This window comes from Lactuca sativa, chromosome 5 (assembly GCF_002870075.4).
Source record: "Lactuca sativa cultivar Salinas chromosome 5, Lsat_Salinas_v11, whole genome shotgun sequence".
Taxonomy (NCBI): domain Eukaryota; kingdom Viridiplantae; phylum Streptophyta; class Magnoliopsida; order Asterales; family Asteraceae; genus Lactuca; species Lactuca sativa.
Genome location: NC_056627.2, coordinates 19,109,946 through 19,131,140, shown reverse-complemented (window position 1 = coordinate 19,131,140; position 21,195 = coordinate 19,109,946). Strand labels below are relative to the sequence as shown.

At 39.1% G+C, this 21,195-nt stretch overlaps 2 protein-coding genes across 2 annotated transcripts; one reads left to right on the top strand and one right to left on the bottom strand.

Annotated features, from left to right (window-relative positions):
- The first annotated feature begins 660 nt into the window (after positions 1 to 660).
- LOC128134097 (uncharacterized) lies at positions 661 to 2,320 on the top strand. The gene is made up of 3 exons (XM_052771513.1): positions 661 to 1,113; positions 1,200 to 1,374; positions 1,533 to 2,320. The coding sequence occupies exons 1-3, from the start codon at positions 661 to 663 to the stop codon at positions 2,318 to 2,320; spliced, it is 1,416 nt and encodes a 471-aa protein (XP_052627473.1).
- Positions 2,321 to 2,741: 421 nt separating this feature from the next.
- On the bottom strand, positions 2,742 to 3,122 carry LOC111910520 (uncharacterized). Its single transcript, XM_023906357.1, has one exon. It carries the CDS (start codon positions 3,120 to 3,122, stop codon positions 2,742 to 2,744), a length of 381 nt encoding a protein of 126 aa, XP_023762125.1.
- Between the last annotated feature and the right edge of the window lie 18,073 nt (positions 3,123 to 21,195).

Genomic DNA, 21,195 nt, shown 5'->3' with positions numbered 1-21,195 from the left:
ATGTTGATGTGGACATATCAGACTTCTTTCTAAATGTTGAAAATGATGTTGAAGGAGCATGTATTAATGATGGTCATGAACCTGAAGATATGGAAGTGATCAACAATGAGGAGTTCGAATCATTGGATGAAGGATCAGACGAAGACATAGAAAGAAGAGCTCTTATAAAAAATTTGGGAAAAGAAAAAAGGTGCAACCTTGGGTCAGTACATATACAGGCATTCTCAGTGGGGAAAAAGTTTAAAAGTTAAAAAGAATTAAAGGAGTTAATTGATGTGCATGCACTAGAAACAAGAAGGAATCTATTCTTTTGGAAATAACAATCAAAGGCTTAGGGCACAGTGTAGAGGAGTTGTACCTGTCATCAATAAAGGTCAAGTGGGGACTCGACCTACCACTTCAAAAAGCAAGGGCAAAGAAGTAAAGACACAAAAAGAAACATGTGGTTGGTATATACATGCATCTAGGTCAAACCCCGAATCCGACTAGTTTATAAGGACCTTAAACCAAACTCATACATGATTACAAACAAGAAAACTCAGAGCTTGTACTGCTTCTTTAATCTCCAAGAAAATCATAGATTAAGTTGAGGCAGATCCGAAGATTCCTTTGAGAGCCATACAAGATCACTTTCAAAAGACCTACCAGGAGGGTATTTCGATGGATAAGGTGTTTAGGGCAAAAGATATGGCAAGAAAGCATGTAATTGGGGACTACACAAAACAGTTTGAATTGTTAAGGGACTATGCTCTTGAACTTCAAGCTACAAACCCAGACACAACAGTTAAAATAGATGTGTGTCCTAATGGCAACCCTGCATCCCCAACAAGGCAATTTAGAAGGATTTATGTATGCTTGGGTCCACTGAAAAAAGGTTTCAAAGCATGTCTTAGAGACTTAGTAGGTTTGGATGGTGCCTTCATGAAAGGCCCATTCCCTGGTCTGGTTCTTACAACAGTTGGTCAAGATTCCAACAATGTAATTTATCCCTTGGCCTATGTAATTGTTGAGTCTGAAAACACAGCTAGCTGGAAGTGGTTTTTAGAAAAACTTGGGGATGATTTGGAGCTTGGGAGCAACTCAAACTATACTTTCATAAGTGACAGGCAAAAGGTAAATTACAGTTCATGAATTGATCATTTAGATTGTGTTTTTTTACCAAGAAATTAATTCTAATTATTTTCTGTTGAGTAATGTAGGGATTACAAATTGCAGTTGATCAATTGTTTCCCAATGCTGAGCATAGGTATTGTATTAGACATATTCATGACAATATGAGAAAGAAGTGGGGGCAAACTGAGTACAAGGACCATTTATGGAGGTGTGCATCAGCAACCACCATTCCTGAGTTTGAACATTTGATGAAAGAGTTTAGTGAGTATGATAAGGAGGCATGTCAATGGTTGAAGTAGATTCCTCCTATACATTGGGTAAGGAGTCATTTCTCAGGCAATTGTATATGTTTGCATATGGTAATGATTATGTGTTTCAGTTATTTATCAACATTAATTGTATGTTATTGTAATGTGCAGGAAGAGCTGTTTCTGATGTGTTGATTTCAAACATGTGTGAAGTGTTTAATGGGAAGATAGAGAAAGGCAGGGACAAACCTTTAATTTCATGTTTAGAGTTCATTAGGGAGTATCTAATGAAGAGGATGTGCAATGTCGTGAAGGGAATGAAGAAGGATAAAGGTCCACTAACACCTACAGCAACAGACATCCTAGATGCACGGAAAAAATGTGCTTCACAATATATTGCTAGGTGGAATGGGGCAAACAAGTATCAAGTCACTGGAGCATTGCAAGATCAACATGTGGTGGATGTTAGGAACCAAACATGCACTTGCAGAAAGTGGGAATTAATAGGAATACCTTGTAGGCATGCAATTGCAACTCTGAATGAAATGAGCAAAGACTTTGAGGCTGAGCTTGACATTTACAAGTGGGTACACAAGGTGTATTGGCTAGAGACATGGCAAAAAGCTTATTCATTTAAGGTGGAACCAATTAAAGGGAGACCCATGTGGCCTAAAAGTAATTGTCTAACAAAGCTAATCCATCCTCCACATCGCACTCAGGTGGGAAGGCCTAAGAAAAAAAGAAGACAAAGTGAGGGTGAAAGGTTAAGCAAAAGACAGAAGGCAAGTCAAGGTGATGGAGTCAATGAGATGCAAGGAGAACATTCCCAAGGGCCAACAAATGATGGAGTGCAGAAGCTATCATGGAAACATATCAGTGTTACTTGTAGCAAATGCAAGAATAAGGGACACAACTCTAGGACCTGTAAAGAGCAAGGTGAGAATCAATCTAAGAAGTGATTTTGGTTGTTTGTTGTGGTGCAATGACTATTTAGTTGCTTGTTGTTAAAAACTATTTGTTTTTGAAAACTTTAGTTATGGTTTGATGATGTGGTTATGTATGGTGCACAAACACTTGTATGCTTAACTTGGTAATGGTTTTTGGTTCCACTCATGTGGTTAATGGAATGTGCATTTTGGTCAATTTATGACATGTATTTTGGTAATGTACTTTTTGTTACATTTTGGTTCTATTTATGTGCTTATATTTGACAATTGATACACATTTTGAACACATTTTCACACTTGAATATCATTTATATCATTAACAACATTGGAATTCATTACAAACATGATGAAGTCAAATTACAACAAAATTATACCATTTTTACCCTACATCACTTGATCAACAAAAATCCCCACATTTGTCTAACCCTATCCATTACATAGACCAAATACTAAAGATAACAATCACAAAGATAAACCATCTTGCATATAAATACATCTTCAACTTGAAACCTTCATCCTTCAATGCATCACACCTTGCCTCCAACATGTTGTTCCTGCTCAAAAGTCCATTGCAATGTTCCTGTAACATGTTGATACTTCTTACCAGCCCATTACATCTTTCCTCCAACGTATTTATGTTTCTTAGAAGACCAGGTATGATGGTTTTACTCCTAGCACACATAGGAGGGTCAACCCACCCGATAAACCCACAAACAGAATCCTTAGTAGGGCAAGCATAAAACCTCCTTCCGGGATTCAGTGGTGTCCAAGACGTTTTCACCAAAGCAGGCTTTCCACAAAAACAAACCACCATTGTTCAATTGTAAGTCAGGAAGGAGAAATGGAAGAAAATAGCCTTTGGGGAAGAACAGTTAAGAACGTTGGGGAAGAAGATTTGTTGGGGGGAGAAGATGGGAAAGAAAATGATATATAAAGGATGTTTTATTTTTCCATATGCAAAAATGGTCCCTATAAATAAAAAGACGGAAATACCCTCACGTGTAAGGCACATGAGGGGGCTAATGGATTCTTTTTAACCGGTGTTAAGTATAGGGACCATTCTCACAAACAAACCAATCCAAAAGGACCACAAAACCAAAAAATTTGTGGTTTGGACCAAAACCCCAAAAAAATGCATACCACAGGGACCATTTTTGCAATTTTGTCAAACTAAAATGACTATTATAGCCTTAATGAATTTATTTTTACATTTTTCTTTCACTTTTTAAAATTTGTATTATTGTTAAATATAAAATTGGTTCCACATCTCTCTCTCTCTCTCTCTCTCTCTCTCTCTCTCTCTTTCTTTTTCTCTCTCCCCCTCCTCTCTCTATCACACCTCTACCTCATCTTCTTCCCCTGGTGCCATTTCCCGTCTTCTCCTAGTGTCACTTCCATTTCTGAAGATATCCCCATTCATCGATCGATTCATCATGTAAATTAGAGTCGTTGTGAGGAGTTGTTCTCTGCTATCGATATACATTGTGGGAATATCATCCATTTGTTGTATACATGATGAGCTGGTGGTGGGTTGGAGCAATTACTAAATTCAAGAATCGATTACCTTACACAGAAAATGCTCGATGAGGCACAAATACCAGATCGTTTCCCTAACCCTTGAAGTCACCAACTTCAAATCTTCAATGCCTAATACTTAGTGTAAAAATGCCCCAAGACCAACGATGGTGGTTGTTTGGGATCTTATTTGCTAAAAGTTAAAGCAATGCAACAATCTGAACACCTTCAAACCTTCCCCGACTAATGTAAAATCATATTACCAATGACAAAGATACATAAAAGGGATTATGCTAAAAGCTTCAAAAGCAACAACGGTTTACAGAGATCACAAGAATTGAACTGGGGAAAAAGATACGATGGGACAAAAATTAGAGTTTCAGATTTCAGATCTATTCTACAATTTAATTTTTCTTTGAAGTTCAACCTCTCCAAAATTTTAAGCTATGGAAAAATACAATAGATAAATCTGTTGGGTTTTGAGCAATCTAACACTTCCTAAGTGTGCATGCAACCCTAATAAACCTTGGATCTATGTTTGTCTAAATACATGCAAAATAATAATTTTCCAAGGTTCATAACCTATCTAACATGGCATGGGGTACTTTTAAACATAAAAGAATTAGATGAGATTACATACCTTTTCATGATGAGTTCAATTCCTAAGGAGTTTGAGGGCCAAGCACCAATAGTGTGAATGCCTCAAATGGAATCACAAAACACCACAAACTCTTGGAAAACTTTGAGAGAGTATACACACTTGTATTTTCGGCCACACACAAGCACACACACACTAGTTCACTAGTTTCCCTTTAGGGGCCATTTCATGCAACATAAGCATGCTTATATAGTGTGCATGGTTAGGGTGAAACCTTAATAACCCATGTCTTTTCCTTTCCAAGGATCCATGGGTTAAAAGCTCCATGGATCATCCATGGACTTCCATATAAGCCTAGCCCATTAACAAATGAGTGTTAGCCCACACCATATAAAACAATAGCCCACAATTTAATTAGTCTTCCTTTTAATCTCTAAATTAATTCATAATTAATTTAAGACTAAGACTAATTAAATAACATGACTTCATATTAATATATTATAACTTATAATATATTAATAAACATATGTGTATAACTCTCATAAAATTATCCATAAATAGTTTGGATGAGATGCAACCCAAATGGACCATGCCGGGTCGGGTCAAGTATATACCAAATAAGTTATGGACTTAGACACCTTATCCAACAAAATCCTCATTCAATTTCTAGGTTAAAAGTCAAAGCCTTTAGATTCATTCTGCAATTTTAAGAAAGAACACTGGTGTTTGATTTTTGGAAATCTGATTTGAGACCCACCTGTAAATTTTTTCGAAATTTTGACTTGAATGGAAGGACACCACCCTCTTACCTGTTTCTCTGCTGCCCTAGAAGTGTAACACCATTGCCACCATATAGCTCCGTCGACCACCCATTAACCACTACTACCACCATCTCAACACCACCTCCTTACACCGCCATCACTGTTCACTGTTATGAGTTTTGTGAGGGCTGTCAATTGTCGATTTCAGGATCTTCTACATGGATAAATGAGAAAAACTCACACACACACATACACTTGCAACTCGATTTTGGATTGTGTATTTATGTGTTCATCAGTGTGTATATGTGTGTGTTCCCATTATCCCAAAAATACATTTCTTGGATGTCTTACTAGACTTTAACGAGAGAGAGAGAGAGAGAGAGAGAGAGAGAGAGAGAGAGGTGTGGGTCCCATTTTATTATTAATAAAACATTAAATTAAATAGAAAAAAACATATCAAAAGAGAAATTTAGTCATTTTAATTTTCGGAGGGACCATTTTCACATAAAACTAGTCCAAAAGGATCACGGAGCCAAAAAAGTCATGATTTGGACTAAAACCCCCCAAAAATGCATACCACAGGGACCATTTTTACAGTTTTGTCTTTTCTAAAATAATACATATAGACAAAACTGCAAAATCGTCACTGTGGTATGTATTTTTTTGGGGTTTTAGTCTAAACCTTGACTTTTTTGGTTTCATGGTCCTTTTAAGCTAGTTTTGTTGCGTTTTTAGTCCCTCTGAATAGTGAAATGATTGTAATACCCTTGGTTATTTATTTTTCATTTTTCTTTAAAATTTTTAAATCTAATAGTTATTTTAATAAGTTAAAAAAGAGGGGCCCACCAATCTCTTTCTCTCTGACGAAGAGGAAGTATCTTCTTCAATATTTGAATGCTTCAATCTTTAAATGCTTCATACTGGTACTACCATCTTGCAACAAAAATGAACTCATCTTAAGATAAAAACATCTACACTTATTATAGAAAAATAAATCATTAGCTAGATTCAAGAACAACACACATACACACATAAAATCCAGATTTCTGGGTTTGTTCTTCAACATACACACACACACACACACTCAAGAACACAAAATTTGAATAATACGTCCGAAAAGGTCATGTGGCACCCTCCGGTGCTGTCATGTCCTAGATTTTCGCAGGTAAATTTCCAATCTTCTAATCATAACTTTTGCATACGAGCACCGTTTTCAAAGTTATTTTATATCCACATGTAGGTATCGACGAGTACTAAAACTTTCCATTCAATTCAAACAACCAATTCTCATTCTATTTTAATTTCATATTTTTATAGAGATTACACTATAAAAATCCATGCAAAAATTATAACTCCTTCATATGAACTTCGTTCTCGGCTGTCTTTATATCAAAAAATTTGTATTTACGAGTACTTCGATCTCGTTTAGTTGTTTTTGGATAACAATCAACCAATTTTCATTTCGATTTCTGTGTCACACACTACTGTACTGTGTCACATTGAAACTTCAAAAAATCATAACTTCCTTATACAAAATTAGATTTGGGCGTTCTTTATATGCATGTGTTCGTAATCACGATTACTACGATTTTTGTTTAGATTGTTCATCCTAAATAATCTTTTATTTTTAACTTTTATTTTTAACCTTATTTATTAAATTTTTTAAATAAGTTTTTACAAAATTATTATATACATATAATACTTATCCGATTTGAACACATATATGTACATAATTCTCCCTTCATTTATTCATAAAATATTACAATCGTCGACCGACATAATACTGATTTTATAATTTTTTATACCGAGAAACGCGGACGTTACTTTATCCTTATTAGCTGCATTTAGTTTCTATTACGTTAGACTTAATCTTCCTAGAAGTGTCTAAAAAGATCTTTTAAAGCGAATCAATAACATTGAATGGTCAAATTATTGAACTTTGATAGTTTCATTTTATTTACTTATTTTTCTAGTTTATTTTCGCACATTTCATCCCATTTTAGTTAACCTTCATGCATATTTTCTCTTTTTTGTTATTTTATATTTTTATCGAGTACTTTCTAGTCTTTTGAGCTTAATTGCAAATTTATTGAAGACTACTCAAGGTGGAGCGATTGCGGGAGTGCGGGATCTTGATACATGAGGATTGTAGTATGCTTGTGGAATTGAAAATGATGCGCCTGGGCTTGCTGCCAAAAAGAAGATGAAATTAAATTGGGCTTAATCTTGAATAAAGCTGGAAGATGATGTGATGACAAATGGGCTATAGAAGATCAAACGAAGAAGTGGGCTACTTTGAAAGTGATTAGAAGACAAAAATTAGGCTCAGTAGACTCATATGTGGGCTGGACCAAAAAGATAGAAGAGTAAAGGATGTGTAACACCCCATTTTTTCTTTATAGTATAAACGACCAGTCATGTAAATATACGTATTTGATAGAAGACTATTAGGATAAATAGTCTTGAAGAAAGTCGTAGTAATTGAAAAACCGAGGGCATGTGTATATATAACGTCTAAATTTCACTTCATAAGAGGAAGTTATGATTTTTAGAAGTTTTAGTGCAACAATGTACGACACGGAAACCAAAATAGAGATCAGTCAATTATTAGGAAAAAACAATCTAAACGAGAATTGAAGATATTGTTCATATGATACTATCAATATAAAGACAGTCGAGAACGGAATTCATGAAAGAGTTATGATTTTTATACGGGCTTTAACAATCTAAGCATGTATAAAATATTACTTTTAAAAATAAAGTCAAAATTAGCCAACATAATCTTAATGAAATTTATAGATATCGTCGTTATCTGTGGATAGAGTAAATTATACGAATGGTCCCTATGGTTTGGGGTAATTTGTGTGCTTGGTCCCTAACTTCTTTTTTTAACTCGTAAGGTCCCTACTATTTGTTTTTGTTATGTGCTTGGTGCCTACTGTTTGTTTTTGTTACGCGCCTGTGTAACACCTGATTCCTGGTATGCATGTAGTTCAAGTAACTCTTATATTTTCTCTGGGACTCGATGAGTTGAGGGCCCAACTCGTCGAGTAGACTCATGATCCGCGGGAAGTTTAAGTAATATACTCGACGAGTCGGGAGACCGACTCGGCGAGTAGATGCTGTTTGAGTGAAACCCTAAATTTGAGGGGTTTTTCACCCTATTTAAACAACTTATCTCTCCCCATCTCAGCCTCCATCGTCACTTATACTTCTAGAAGACATTAGCCTGAAACCCTAGCCTTGTTTGAGTGTTCTAAGGCCATTTGTGTGCCTTTTAGTGGATTGTAAAGCTTGAGAAGAGGAAAGGATATTGGGAGTTCAAGTTGGAGCTAGAAGATCCAAAGATTGTGTTCCATTTCCAGCTCATTTAAGGTAAAAGGCTTCTATCCTGGCCTTCCATGTGTTTAATCATCTTTAGGGCTTGGATTTTGGTATATTTGGGGCATTCTAAACCATTTTCGGGGTGTGAAGTGTAATATGGAGTTATGGCTTCAGATCTTGGACCTTGGAGGAGTCTCATGGCATAAAGGTGCCAACTTTATGGTGATGAGAGCCCCATGCATCTTGTAGACATCATTCGTGGTCCTTTAGAGCTTAAAGACCCATGAATAGATGTAAAGTTCGTGATTTTACATGCTATATTACCCTAGGAGGTCAGATCTACCCTTTGGATGAGCTGAGCTTAACAGAAATCGAGTTTATGGACATGGACTTTAGTAGACTCGGCGAGTCATTCTTGGGACTCGGTGAGTCGGGTAGCGGTTCCCCGAACCTTTGCTGTTTTGGGGGACTTGGTTGAGTCTAGAGGAGGACTCAACAAAGATGGACGAGACTATGAACCTGAAAATCATGGGGCTTGGCGAGTTTTTCTTGGGACTCGGCGAGTCCAAGGCAATCTCCCAATCCATGAAGATAAACTCGACGAGTTGTGCATACAACTCAGCGAGTCATAGACTGTACATATTCATATGGGGGAGATGAACTCGACGAGTTCAAGGATGAACTCAGCGAGTCGAATGAAGATGTTCCCGATGGTATGATTGAAGAAGAACCCGTCGAGTTCTTGCTAGACTCGACGAGTAGAGTCGAGGATTATATTGGGTTAGAGGAGTATGGACTCGACGAGTTGGTAGACCAACTCGGCGAGTCAAGTCAACTGGATGTTGACTTTGACCAAAGTTGAATTTGAACGGATTTGAGTTGACCATGGTTAGGGTTACTAATATGGATTGATAACTTAGAAGAGTTGTCGTGTAGGAATCGCAAAGTCGAGGAGAGTCGATTTTCACACCAAGGACAATTCAGACACTACGCGACATCCAGGTGAGTTAGCTTCCAGTAGAAGTGGGTCTAAGGCACCAAGGCCGGCCCATTAGTAGTTGTCTAGTGAGACAATTGTCTATGTGATAATTGTCTGGATTGCTATTGCCTGTTATGTTATATGTTAGCTTGATGTGTTAAATGTGATAGTATTGGTAGGAGGGGACTAGTACTCGTTTCGGTTGCTAGGACCGAAGGGTAGGTCGGACACCCCAGATATGTCTGACAACATGATTATGATATGATATTATATGCTAGTAGTAGGGGGTGAAATAGTCCCCGTGTCCGGTTGAAATAGGCCGGAGGGTAGGTCGGCACCCCAGAATAGCCTGACATGGGTAAGTCAGCACCCCAGAACGACTTGACATGGGTAGGTCAGCACCCCAGAATGGCTAGACATGGGTAGGTCGGGCACCCCAGAACTGCCCGACAATACGTATGATGTTTGGTATGTGGTATGATGGGGTAACTCACTAAACTTTGTGCTTTCAATTTCAGTTTTGGTTTCAAGTAGATCTTCGTCCAAGGGGAAGGAGCCGGCGGTGTAGCAACGCATCACACACACACATGATTTCCGCATAGAGTTTTCTGCGATTGTATTCTGAATGTTATAACTTTTGATGATATGGTTTTGAGACACGATACTATGGTTTTTATAAATTGATGTAACATTGGCAATGTTTTGGTAAACGATTTTATTACTTACTTAATTAAAAATGAAATTTTTAGCCTTGAAAATTGGGATGTTACAAGTTGGTATCAGAGACTTGGTTTGAGGGATTCAGACACACCCTCGGAGGTGTCTGAACTCAAATCGAGGGCTTGAAAGATTTTTACAAGAAATGTTTTTTCTAAAATCTAAGATAAATTTTTTTGAGAAAGGACGAGGTGTGTGATGCGTGCGACCGGCTGAGATCAAGTAAGTTTTCCCCAAGATACCCATACTTGTGATTTGATATGATTATGAGAGCTGGATGCTAGATTAGAGCTAAGGATCTAGGAGGTTGCCTTGTATTCCTGTTGTGCGCTTATGGAACTGCATGCTAGAATAGGGCTAAGGACCTAGGAAGGATTCCTTGTATGCCTGTTGTAGGAGCTTATTGAGCCGTATGTTAGAGCTGCCAGTTAGCAATGTGATAGCCTGATTAGGTTATGCTTGATTTGGTTACTCAATGCACGAATGCTGCTTGCTTTATGCTATAGGGGTTCTGGCTAACTTTAACTAACTAATAAGCAGATATGTAACAATATTCGCAAGCTAGTTAGGGAAAGGTGGTAGGGACTGCTAGTGCAGCTGATGGCAGAGAGTAGGTTGAAGAGTGCCCTAGGAAAGCCTAGGATGAGATTAGTTGGAAAGCAGTATCGGTAAAGGGGGCTTGGTGAAGTTGAAGCAATCCTTGAGGAAAGTACGAATAAATGTGGAAGGTAGTATGGGCCCGTACTACTAAAAGCAGAGGATCCGTACTCGAGCCAAGGAGGGCCAAGATGGAACCAGGAAACTTGGAGAGTGTGCGAGACCTCTCGAGAATATGTATGATCCTGACATATATAGATTTTATGTCAGAATGGTGACTACACGTCATGGAGTAGGAGGTTCTGGATCTGGGTCAGGATCAGGATCAGGCTCGGGTGCGGGATCTGAGCAGGTTGATGATGGGCTACGCGAGTTCATCGTGTCTGAGATCACTAGACATATCCTTGAGTCGATCCCTATCATTTTCGGGTCGATCAAGGAGGGGATTATTGAGTTGATGGAGGATCGCCTCTAGGCGTTCAGGAGGGACTCGACGTCCAGCCAGTCGGGTACACACACACTGTCCTTCAAGGACATTAGGGGGAGTGATGCGCTAGACTTATGATGAGATTAAAACTTAATCTTGAAGATCGATTAGATCTTAAACAGGTAAATAAAGAATAAACAGCAAGAACGTAAAAGTAATGAACAACTCAAGAATGAATCAAACGAGTCGAATGATTATAAAATAACCCTCAGAAGAGCTCGACAAAGAACATCAACTGTAGAGGGTTGGAGGTTTACAAGAACGATAAAGAAATCTGCAAAGCTATCGTAATGATCGTTATCTTCTAAATCGTTACCCTAATATGCATGCAAGCATATACTTATATAGTAAACCTAGCAAGCTCACGGTTGGACAGGCCCAAAACCGGAGCACAAAACAAATGGACTAACAGCCGAGCCCAATGACGCAACACTTAAACAAATCTTCAACCCAACAATCTCCCCCTTTGCGTCAATTGGAGCGAGATCTTCACTTGTTACTTGGGCCAGCAGCAGCGGCATGAACTTTCTTCTTGACAGTCTGAAACAGATGAGAGATTAGAGCAAGAATCGTCTGTCTGAATCTGATGTACCATTGGATCATGTCGTTGAAGTACTTGACATCGTCTGCTGCATTCTCTTTACACCGACGGATGATCAACAAAACATGCTCTAGACAAGCATTGGTGTAAAGATGTTTATCCGCTAAAGCAAAGAGACATTTCTGTCCTTCTGCTCTAGTGAACATGACCGAATTACGCTTCGGGTCGATCTTGCCCATCTTCATTTGATTGAGATCACTGGCCAATCCAACAGGAGATATCTTCGGTTTCTTCTTGAAGACTGTGGCTACCTCCTGGTCCATCAAGGCGACCTCCATGATGTAACAGACTAACATCCTTTTGAGATGGTCTATAATTGGACCATATTCAGCTTCATTCGTCAAAAGGATGTTATGCAAAACGATCCAATCATGAGGGTTTAGGTTCGGTAGATCTGCTAAGGATATAAGATGTTCGGTTCTAGCAGATCCTCTTATCACCCTGAACCGAACGTTGATGAATCTCCCTTTGGTATAAGGCTTTAAGACCCGAACGTTCACGATCTTCTGAGCGCTCCATGTTTGGTACTGTGGTTGAGCGGCCTTCAGATAGAATTCGATAAGCTCCCTGTCGACCTCTGGATTAGGATGAGGGACTTCAAAAATGTTGGAGAAAGCGTGGAAGATAAACGCCTTTCGAGTCAACGGCATATCGAACTGCGAATCGACAGAATTATAGCAGTCGAAGGATATCACCGGTTCGAGCCATAGGATGCTAGGAGTATCTATGGCCTCCTTTATCATTCTCTCCCGAGTCCAGGCAGGGAAAAGAGTCTTCCTGCTCTCGAGGAGATCGTGGGCTTCTTTCTTGTTGCGTTCGGCTTCTTCAGCCTCTCGCGCCACACGAACATTGTCATTTTCCACATTGCGACTGTTTTTGCGTTTAAGCAAGTTAGCAATGGTTTCCTTATCATCTTCATCTTCTTCCTCAACTATGTTCTTTCCTTTATCCTTCACACCCGAACCCGAAGTTTGACCAGTCGGAGGTGGTTCGGTTGTGTGAGCAGCTTTTGAGGAAGGAGGTGGTTTCGATCTGGACTTCACTTCTCCCCCTTGTTTCGGATCGGACACGAAACTAGGTAGCCCTTCTATTTTGCTGAGGAGGTCCAGGGCAGGAGCAAGTTTTTCAGCAAGGGTGCGCCTCACCGAATGATTGAGAATCGGATCGTGTGCTTCCAGGATGTTGGATAGGGCAGCGTGTACATCCGAAACACTGTAGGTGTTAAGATGTAAAAGTCGAATAGTGTCTTGTAATGATTCGCATTTTGTATGTATTTTAGTAAGTCAATTTTAAATGCGAAGTGTAGCATGCAAAGTTTCAGTGTATTAGACTTAGTATACTTTTTGTAAGTTCCCTATAAATAGGGACTTAGGCTTGAAGTAGAAGATAAAGATCGAAACACAAAAACTCTCTTCAGCTTATTCTGTAATCAGTCTTAATAAAACGAGATCTGATTAATATTCACTTCGTGTGTTCTTTATCATTCATCATTCAAATCTATTGTTTCACATCTTAATTCTCGATAACAATTCACTACAATTGGTATCAGAGCTTGGTTTTCACGATCAACGTGACTTTTGAAGAACGATTCTCGGTTTGGCAATTTTTATCACAATTTGGAGCAATTTTGGTGAGTCTCTCTCTATGATCTCTCTTAATTTCGTTGAAATCGTGCGTAACGTTTTTGATTTTTGATCGTTTTGATTCATTGGATCTAATTCGTTTCAAACCTCATTGTTGATCCAATCAATTTTTGTTTAGATCAAATCCAAACCAAAAATAAAATCGAAATTGCTTATTGTTCATGGTTTAATCAAAATTCAAAGATTCAGTCCATTATTCGTTGTTACTGTTCATATATTTGAAGCCCAATCCATGAGTGATATTTGATTCAATCGATTTGAGCCCAATCAAAAAGAACTGTTACTGTTCATTATCCGATTCAATTAAGCCCAAATCATAAATCATTTACTGTTACTGCGAATAAATGATTTAGTCCATTCAACGCTTTCACCATTACTGAGTTGTACTCGTTCTTCATCCGATGCTTTACTGAGTTGTAATTGTTCTTGATTCCGTTTCAATAAATCTCGCAAATCGGAAGTCGCAATCAATATTACTGATAATTGTGTTCTTGATTTTCGATTTCACTTTTTCTGTTCTTATAATTGAAGAGCTTCGTCTTTTTGTGATGAACTTGTGAATCGATTTGTTTGAATAATCGATAATGATCAAGTTATTCTTTAAATCTGAACAACAAGTTTATGATTCTTGGTTTGAAGAATTTAATCGAAATCGGAAATTGTTGATTTGGATCAATTTCGATTTTGATTATAGAGTTTACCAGTCAAAATGTTTCAAGATCTAATGAAAACGAACAGGAGAGAACTGTAAAACGGAATGATTGTTGGAATCGGTTGGTGAATCGAATAGATTTGGAAGCTGAGGTTCGCAAGTTTAATATTTACGAGTTCAAGTAGATGATTGTCAATAGTCGATTGATTTTAAGAAGTCGATCGATGTTAGATAACAGAAGAATGGAATGGATAATTGATGCTTCGCGAAGAATCAATGGTTTTGATAGACGAACTGGTGATGATCGATACTTGTCGATTGGTGATGTTTGATTTTTGATTGATGAATGAGATTCGCATGGATAATATTTTGGTGTGAACGAACGGATGAAAAGATAAAATTTTTGGATTCGCATCATGATTGGAGTCGATTTTGATTGAGTATTGTTCGCATTCTGATTGGTGTCGATGGTCTGTAAAAGAAAAATTGGATTTTGATTTTGGTATCGATGGTTTGGTTTTGCACATTTGGAGTCCAAGATCTGTATCAAGTTCGCATCTTCATTGGATTCACATACAAAATTTTGGTTCGCATTTTGGAATCAAATTTGCATTTGTGTAACTGCAATCTGCAAGGATGATATAGAATTCGCATTTGGAGCAGATTACATATAAAAGAAAAATTGTTTGCATTTGGAGTTTAGTATTGGAATCAAAATGCGAATTTATCTCATTATGATTCGCATTTTGGTGATTGAAACATGCGAAGGGATGCGAAGTGTATAAGAATGAAAATGCGAAGTCAAAATGTGCGAAGTCTGTGATTTGGGAAAGCTCTTACAGTAAAATGCGAATTGGGGAAGAAACACACTAATTTCGCATTTTGGTCCCTGCTCTTTTCAAGAAATAACACATGTTGTCCAACTTCACAAATTTGAAGCACATGCAGAAATTGTCAAAACGAATACCTGTAGTTTCGCATTTTTGACAGTTTGTACCCAACTTCGCAAATGGGGTCATAAAATGTTGAAATTGTAGAATTTTCAAATCTGGTCCCTACAGTTTGTGCAAATTAACGCTTTTTACCCAACTTTGGAAAAGGGGGAGAGTTTTGCATATTTGGCTGTTTTTGGCGCAACGGGTCACTGCAGAATTTTGAAATTGACGATTTCTACCCATTTTTGAGAAACTTTGTCAAAGGCAATCCGTGAACGAAGCTAAAAATTCAATATTTTTTGGATTTTTCGGATTGAAGCACATTGTTTATGCCACATGTTAAGGGGGAGTTTTGACATGAAAAATTCCGAATAGAGCACGTTCTTTTTCCATGGAGTTTTATAATCAAATTTCGATTATAAAAAGGGGGAGAAGTTTTATATGGAAATTCGAACTTGAATTTTTCATATTACGCGGATTTGAAGACCGAAGTGATCTTGGAGTTTTAAAGCTTACGAGATGATGCAATTTGAAGTTCGGAAGTGATGTATTCGAAATGGGTTTGGTATTATTGAAGATTTTTGGGGTGTGTTTTTATGCACAACTTTGGGGTGATTATTTGAAGTTAATCATTCGTTGCTGCTCGGATTGTATGGTCTCACATCCTAGAGCCCAAATTGAAGAGTCATGGAAGAATTGAAGATTGAAGTTCGTTTCGACATGTGTCACCTTTGAGGCTCGAACCGCGTAGTGCTTGATTTTGGAAGATTTGAAGTGGGTCATTCATTCCTAACTTTGAGGAGGAGAATGTTGGGGTTGCAAAGTTATTCATTCATGACTGTGTAAATGTTTGACTTTTGTAAAACCCACTTGCATGTGGTGCTTTAGCCTTTAGACCCATTTTTTAGAGAGTGAGAGAGAGACATGTAAACACCTCTATAAATAGTGGGTTCATACCACTTGTAGAGGTGTGCTTGAGAGATGTAAAAGTGAGTGTGTAAGTGTGTGTTATTTATGTAGTCTAGATCTAGATCCTTTTTTGTAACACCATATACATTCAATATATCTCTTAAAAACCCAAATCACCATGTTCAATTGTGCATGCTTTAATTCCGCATGTCAAACCATGTTCTTTGTCACTACAAACACAAGTTTTTATAACCTCCCGTTCGGATCGAAGAGCTTCAATCTGTTGCTGTGAGTTTGAAAGCTGAGTGCTCTTGACCTTGAGGGCGGTGGTTTTGCTTGCCAAAACGTCCATTAACGAGTTTTCAGCTGCGAGATCCTCTTGTAGTTTAGCGACGCGCTCGTCAATGGAGGCACGAAGGGCCGAGTTATCGTCGCTGATGGATTGGCGAAGAGAAGCGAACGACTGTAACTCTGTTGAGACGAACCTGGCCAATTGTTGAACGATTGGTTCCAAAGTTGTCTTTGTAGAATCAACGCTCTCCTGTAAGGACTTCAACAGGGAAGAGGCTTCCGAGAATAGTTTATCGACTTTTGCGGTCGCAGCCTCACATGCTTTTGTGGAGGCGTCTATTGCTGCAGTGGCAGAGGCGACAAAATCATGCTGAGCCCTGGAGAAGGCATCAACAATCTTCTGAAGAGCGGCTTCAGAGTGAGAGGACTGAGTGTTGGAGGATGAAGCAAGAAGCAAGTCAACTTTCTCGTTTAGCTCCTTAAGATGCTTCTTTGTTACTGGAGCATCGTCCTCGTCGTCGCTTTGAACCTGAAACGGACTAAAGTAGACTGAATCGAAGGTCATGTTTTCACCGCCAAGGAACGGGTTATCTCCATCAGAGGCATGATCTGGAGATGGTGGGGGTGGTGAAGCTGGGGGTGTTATGGTTTGTGTAGGTTCAGGTTGAGTGTTTGTGGGTGTAGTTTCGGGTGGTTGTTGAGTATGGGTAGGTTCGGTTGTATGCTAGGTTTCGGTTGTATGAGGAGGTTCGGTTACAGGTGGTGTTTCGGTTGCATCGGTATGAACCCCCGTATCAGATACGTTGGTTGTAACCTTCGCAGTTGTGGTTGTTGTATCTGTGAAAATGGGTGGTGGTATAGGGAAAGAGGTTTTAGGAATGGTGGTAGTGGGGTTTATGGTGGGAATGGAAGTAGGGATTGTCTGAGTGGGTGAAGGAATTGGTGAGACATGGATTTCCATGTCTGGGGTAGGTGATCGGGGTGGGGTGTTGCCTCTTGGAGGGGTTTCTCCTCTTTGAGAGCCGTCCGAACCCGAACTCTCGCCTTCTGAGTCACTCGAAGAGGAAGCGATGACAAGCTTTCGCCTCGGTTGAGTCTTCCTTCTCTTCGGCTGCGGGGATTGGGCAGCTTTGGTTGGTTTCCTCTTCCTGGGAGAAGGACCTTTAGCAGCTTTGGTCACTTGCTTCCCTTTATCTGCCTTTTTACCCCTATTAACAGGTTTGTCAGCATCATGGATGGACTTGAGCATTTCCTGTGTGAGTTCCCTAGGTCCAGACTGCTTGAACTCCTTAATGGTTCGGATGATCCTGCTGTCAGATGGAACATCGCCGTACATTGTCTCTGGAATGGAGCCAATGAAAGAAAACTTAGATGCATCAGAGACGATGATCTTCGTGGTATGAAAAGAACCGATCGAAGACATCGATGCACCGGCAGCAGTGGGGACATCGAACTTATCCATCGCCCACTTTGTGATGAGAGTCCAGAACCGGGCATACGACACCTCAGAATGTCGTGAAGAAGAAGAGAGGCTCTGGATGAGTTGTTGCCAGAGAACCAACCCATAGTCAAGATTGACTCTGTTGTAGACGCCATACATAATCGACAAGAACAGTCGACTAGAACCATCGGATCCTGAGCTCCGTTCAGATAAGCCCTTGAAGAGGACTGTAAACATGCCGTTCCACTGTGGCGGCAAGCAGGATTTTTTAAACTTTGCGACGGAGGAGAGCACCTCCGTGTACCCCATATTGTAAAACATGCTGTAAAGATGCCCAATCGGAATCGTCTCCGGATTAATCCTTGAAGGGTCAGCAACAAACCCTAGCAGTGTACCAAATCGTTGCCTTGAAATCGAGGTCTTGTGATCAGAAACCTCGAAGAACACCCTATCGAATGCTTTATCGTAATGTGCAGTCACATACACCTGCGAGAGGAGCTCCATGGGCACAGACTCAACCCTAGAAAGTGCAGGAGCGATTTGTGAGTACTTCAGGCACTCGATGATTGGAAACATGTAGGAATCGTACGCCTGAGGTGTTAGGTCAATCACCAAACACTGTTGAGGGCGAATGGGAAGGATGTGTGAGGTGGCATGGACTGATGATGATTCTGCCATTGTTGAAGGTAGGAAGAAGAAGATGAACAATAAAAGCTTTAGGGAATTTTTGCTCTCTTGGAAATTCAGATGCAGTAAAGAGGTAAATGGGAGTAGAGACTGCCTTTTATAGTGGGTGTAAGGAGAGAGAAAAATCTGTTCAAATCTTCTATGGAAATACGAAAAGGTTTTCCGGAATGACAGATGCGTAACAGTTAAGGCATGCGATGATCACGTAGGAGAGAGAGTGTCAGATTCCTATGAACACGCCGCCCAACAAGCGCCGTTTCAGAAGAAACCGTTTCAATTCCACACGCGCCTTGATGTGCCAGAGAGGAACCGCTTGAAATTCGCACACGCGTCCATGATGTCAGTTAAAGAATGGGCGTTTCAAATTCACACGCATCCCCGTTTTAACCGTCGTTTGAAATTTAATCCTTTGATCTCCCGCCTGAGTCAGCAACCCTTCATCTTATCTTTGAAATGGCATCTTTTGAATTAATTGCCCACGTGGATGATTTTTGACCACAACTTGCTAATTAACCACCAAAGCAATAATACAGCCTGTAATTATTAGTACCGGAATTTTGGAAAATCAAAGATTTTCGTGCTAAGAGTGTAAAAAGAAAAGAAATAAAGCAACTCTTTTTAGGAATTAACTGTGATGTCAATAATGACACGAAACAAATGATCCCGGGCACGAATCTCTTCCTTCAAGATCAAGAGAGACCTTAAAGTGTTAATGTGGTTTCCCGTTAAATGACGAACAAACATTTATTAATAAATGTTGAAAGGCTTCTTTTAATTAGGCTAAGTAAGGGTGGCTTTCGCTTTGATTCAGCAATTCTAATCTTGAAATAAGAAAGAAAGTGAACAAAGTACTTGTGAGACCGGTGTAGTCTGTTGAACAAGTAGGTAGGAATTAATTTTAAATAGCTTGGAAAATATAAAATCTCAAAAAAATAAAAACTGGATCCCAAGGGAAGAAATGTTATGGTGTTTAACAATTTCATAGGAATCACACAAAATAAAATTTGAGATTTCATCAAGATACATCCGTCAATTCTTTGGTGAAAACTTGAGCAAATTAATTGTTCACCGTCAATTCAGATTTGGTGTTGAATTTTGGGTTTCACTCAGCTCGTAGTGGCACGAAACTAAGATCATAAACACAGTTGTTGTGTAACCATAAACCTCAGTGGTAAAATCTGAGAGTCTCAAGGGTTATGTTGATGAAACGAATGTAATGGAGAAATGTAATGGAGATGGTGTGAGAAATTAAAGTACCTCTGCTGCGAAAATAAGGACCAAACAGAAAAACTCTTATCTCATGTGAGAAGAGAGTGAGGTAACTCACGATTAGAATAAATGTGATAGCCTAATTGGGAAGACAAGGTTTGTTTATACCAAGTCATTAAAGCTATTATTCAGAATCTTATGAGGCTTGGGACACATACAGCAGCATGCTTCTAGGGACATTTAAGTAATCCAACAATTATATCCCCATAAACGAACGAACACTTAAATAAAAAGAAAATATTTTTGGAGTTTTTGATATATATAAAAAAAATTAAAAGAAAATAAAATAATAAGAAAAAAAAATTAAGCAAGAAAAAAAATACGTCTTAGAAAGAGTAAAAAAAACTTTGGAAAATTTGGTAACCGAACCCGAACGTTCGGTTGGTTTCGGTTGAGAAAAGTTTGAAAAACCGAACCCGAGCGTTCGGTTGGTTTCGGTTTCAGAAAATTTTGAAAAACCGAACCCGAGCGTTCGGTTGGTTTCGGTTTTAGAAAATTTTGAAAAACCGAACCCGAGCGTTCGGTTGGTTTCGGTTTAAGAAAATTTTAAAAAACCGAACCCGAGCGTTCGGTTGGTTTCGGTTTTAGAAAATTTTGAAAAACCGAACCCGAGCGTTCGGTTGGTTTCGGTTTAAGAAAATTTTGAAAAACCGAACCCGAACCTTCGGTAGGTTTCGGTTTTGGAAAATTTTGAGAAACCGAACCCGAACCTTCGGTAGGTTTCGGTTTTGGAAAATTTTGAAAACCAAGGAATTTAGGCTTGCAATAAGAAAATACTTTTGACAATAAGATAAACAACTTTGAACATGAAATGTACAACCAAGAAAACTACCTTTGTGGTGATGAGCGAGTCAGATTATGTAACCGAACCTGAACGTTCGGTTAATTTCGCTTCTTACGTTTGTGGTTGAGAGGTAGTTTGAGGTACTGACTCTGATTCCATCATACCTAGCCCTTGTAAAATTCTGTTGAATGATGCTTCTGGAGGAGCTTTGGTAAAGACGTCAGCCAGTTGATCAGTGGTTCGAACAAAGTGTACTTCAACGTTTCCATCTTCCACATGATCTTTGATGAAGTGATACCTCAGTGCTATGTGTTTGGTTTTAGAGTATTGCACTGGGTTATGACAGATCCTAATTGCACTTTCAGAGTCATAATATACTGGGATCTTCTTCATATTGAGTCCATAGTCGCGAAGTTGACTCTGGATCCAAATCACTTGAGAGGTGCAGGATGCAGCGGCTATGTATTTAGCTTCGACAATAGACAACGACACGCACGTTTGTTTCTTTGATTGCCAGCTAACCAACTTCCCGTCAAGGAATTGATAGCCGCCAGTGGTGCTTTTTCTGTCGAGTCCACATCCTCCAAGGTCTGCATCTGAGTAGGCTTGAACGAAGAAGCCTGAGTTGGAAGGATACCATAGACCTAAGGAGGCCGTTCGCTTGAGATATCGTAGAATGTTCTTCACTGCAAGCATG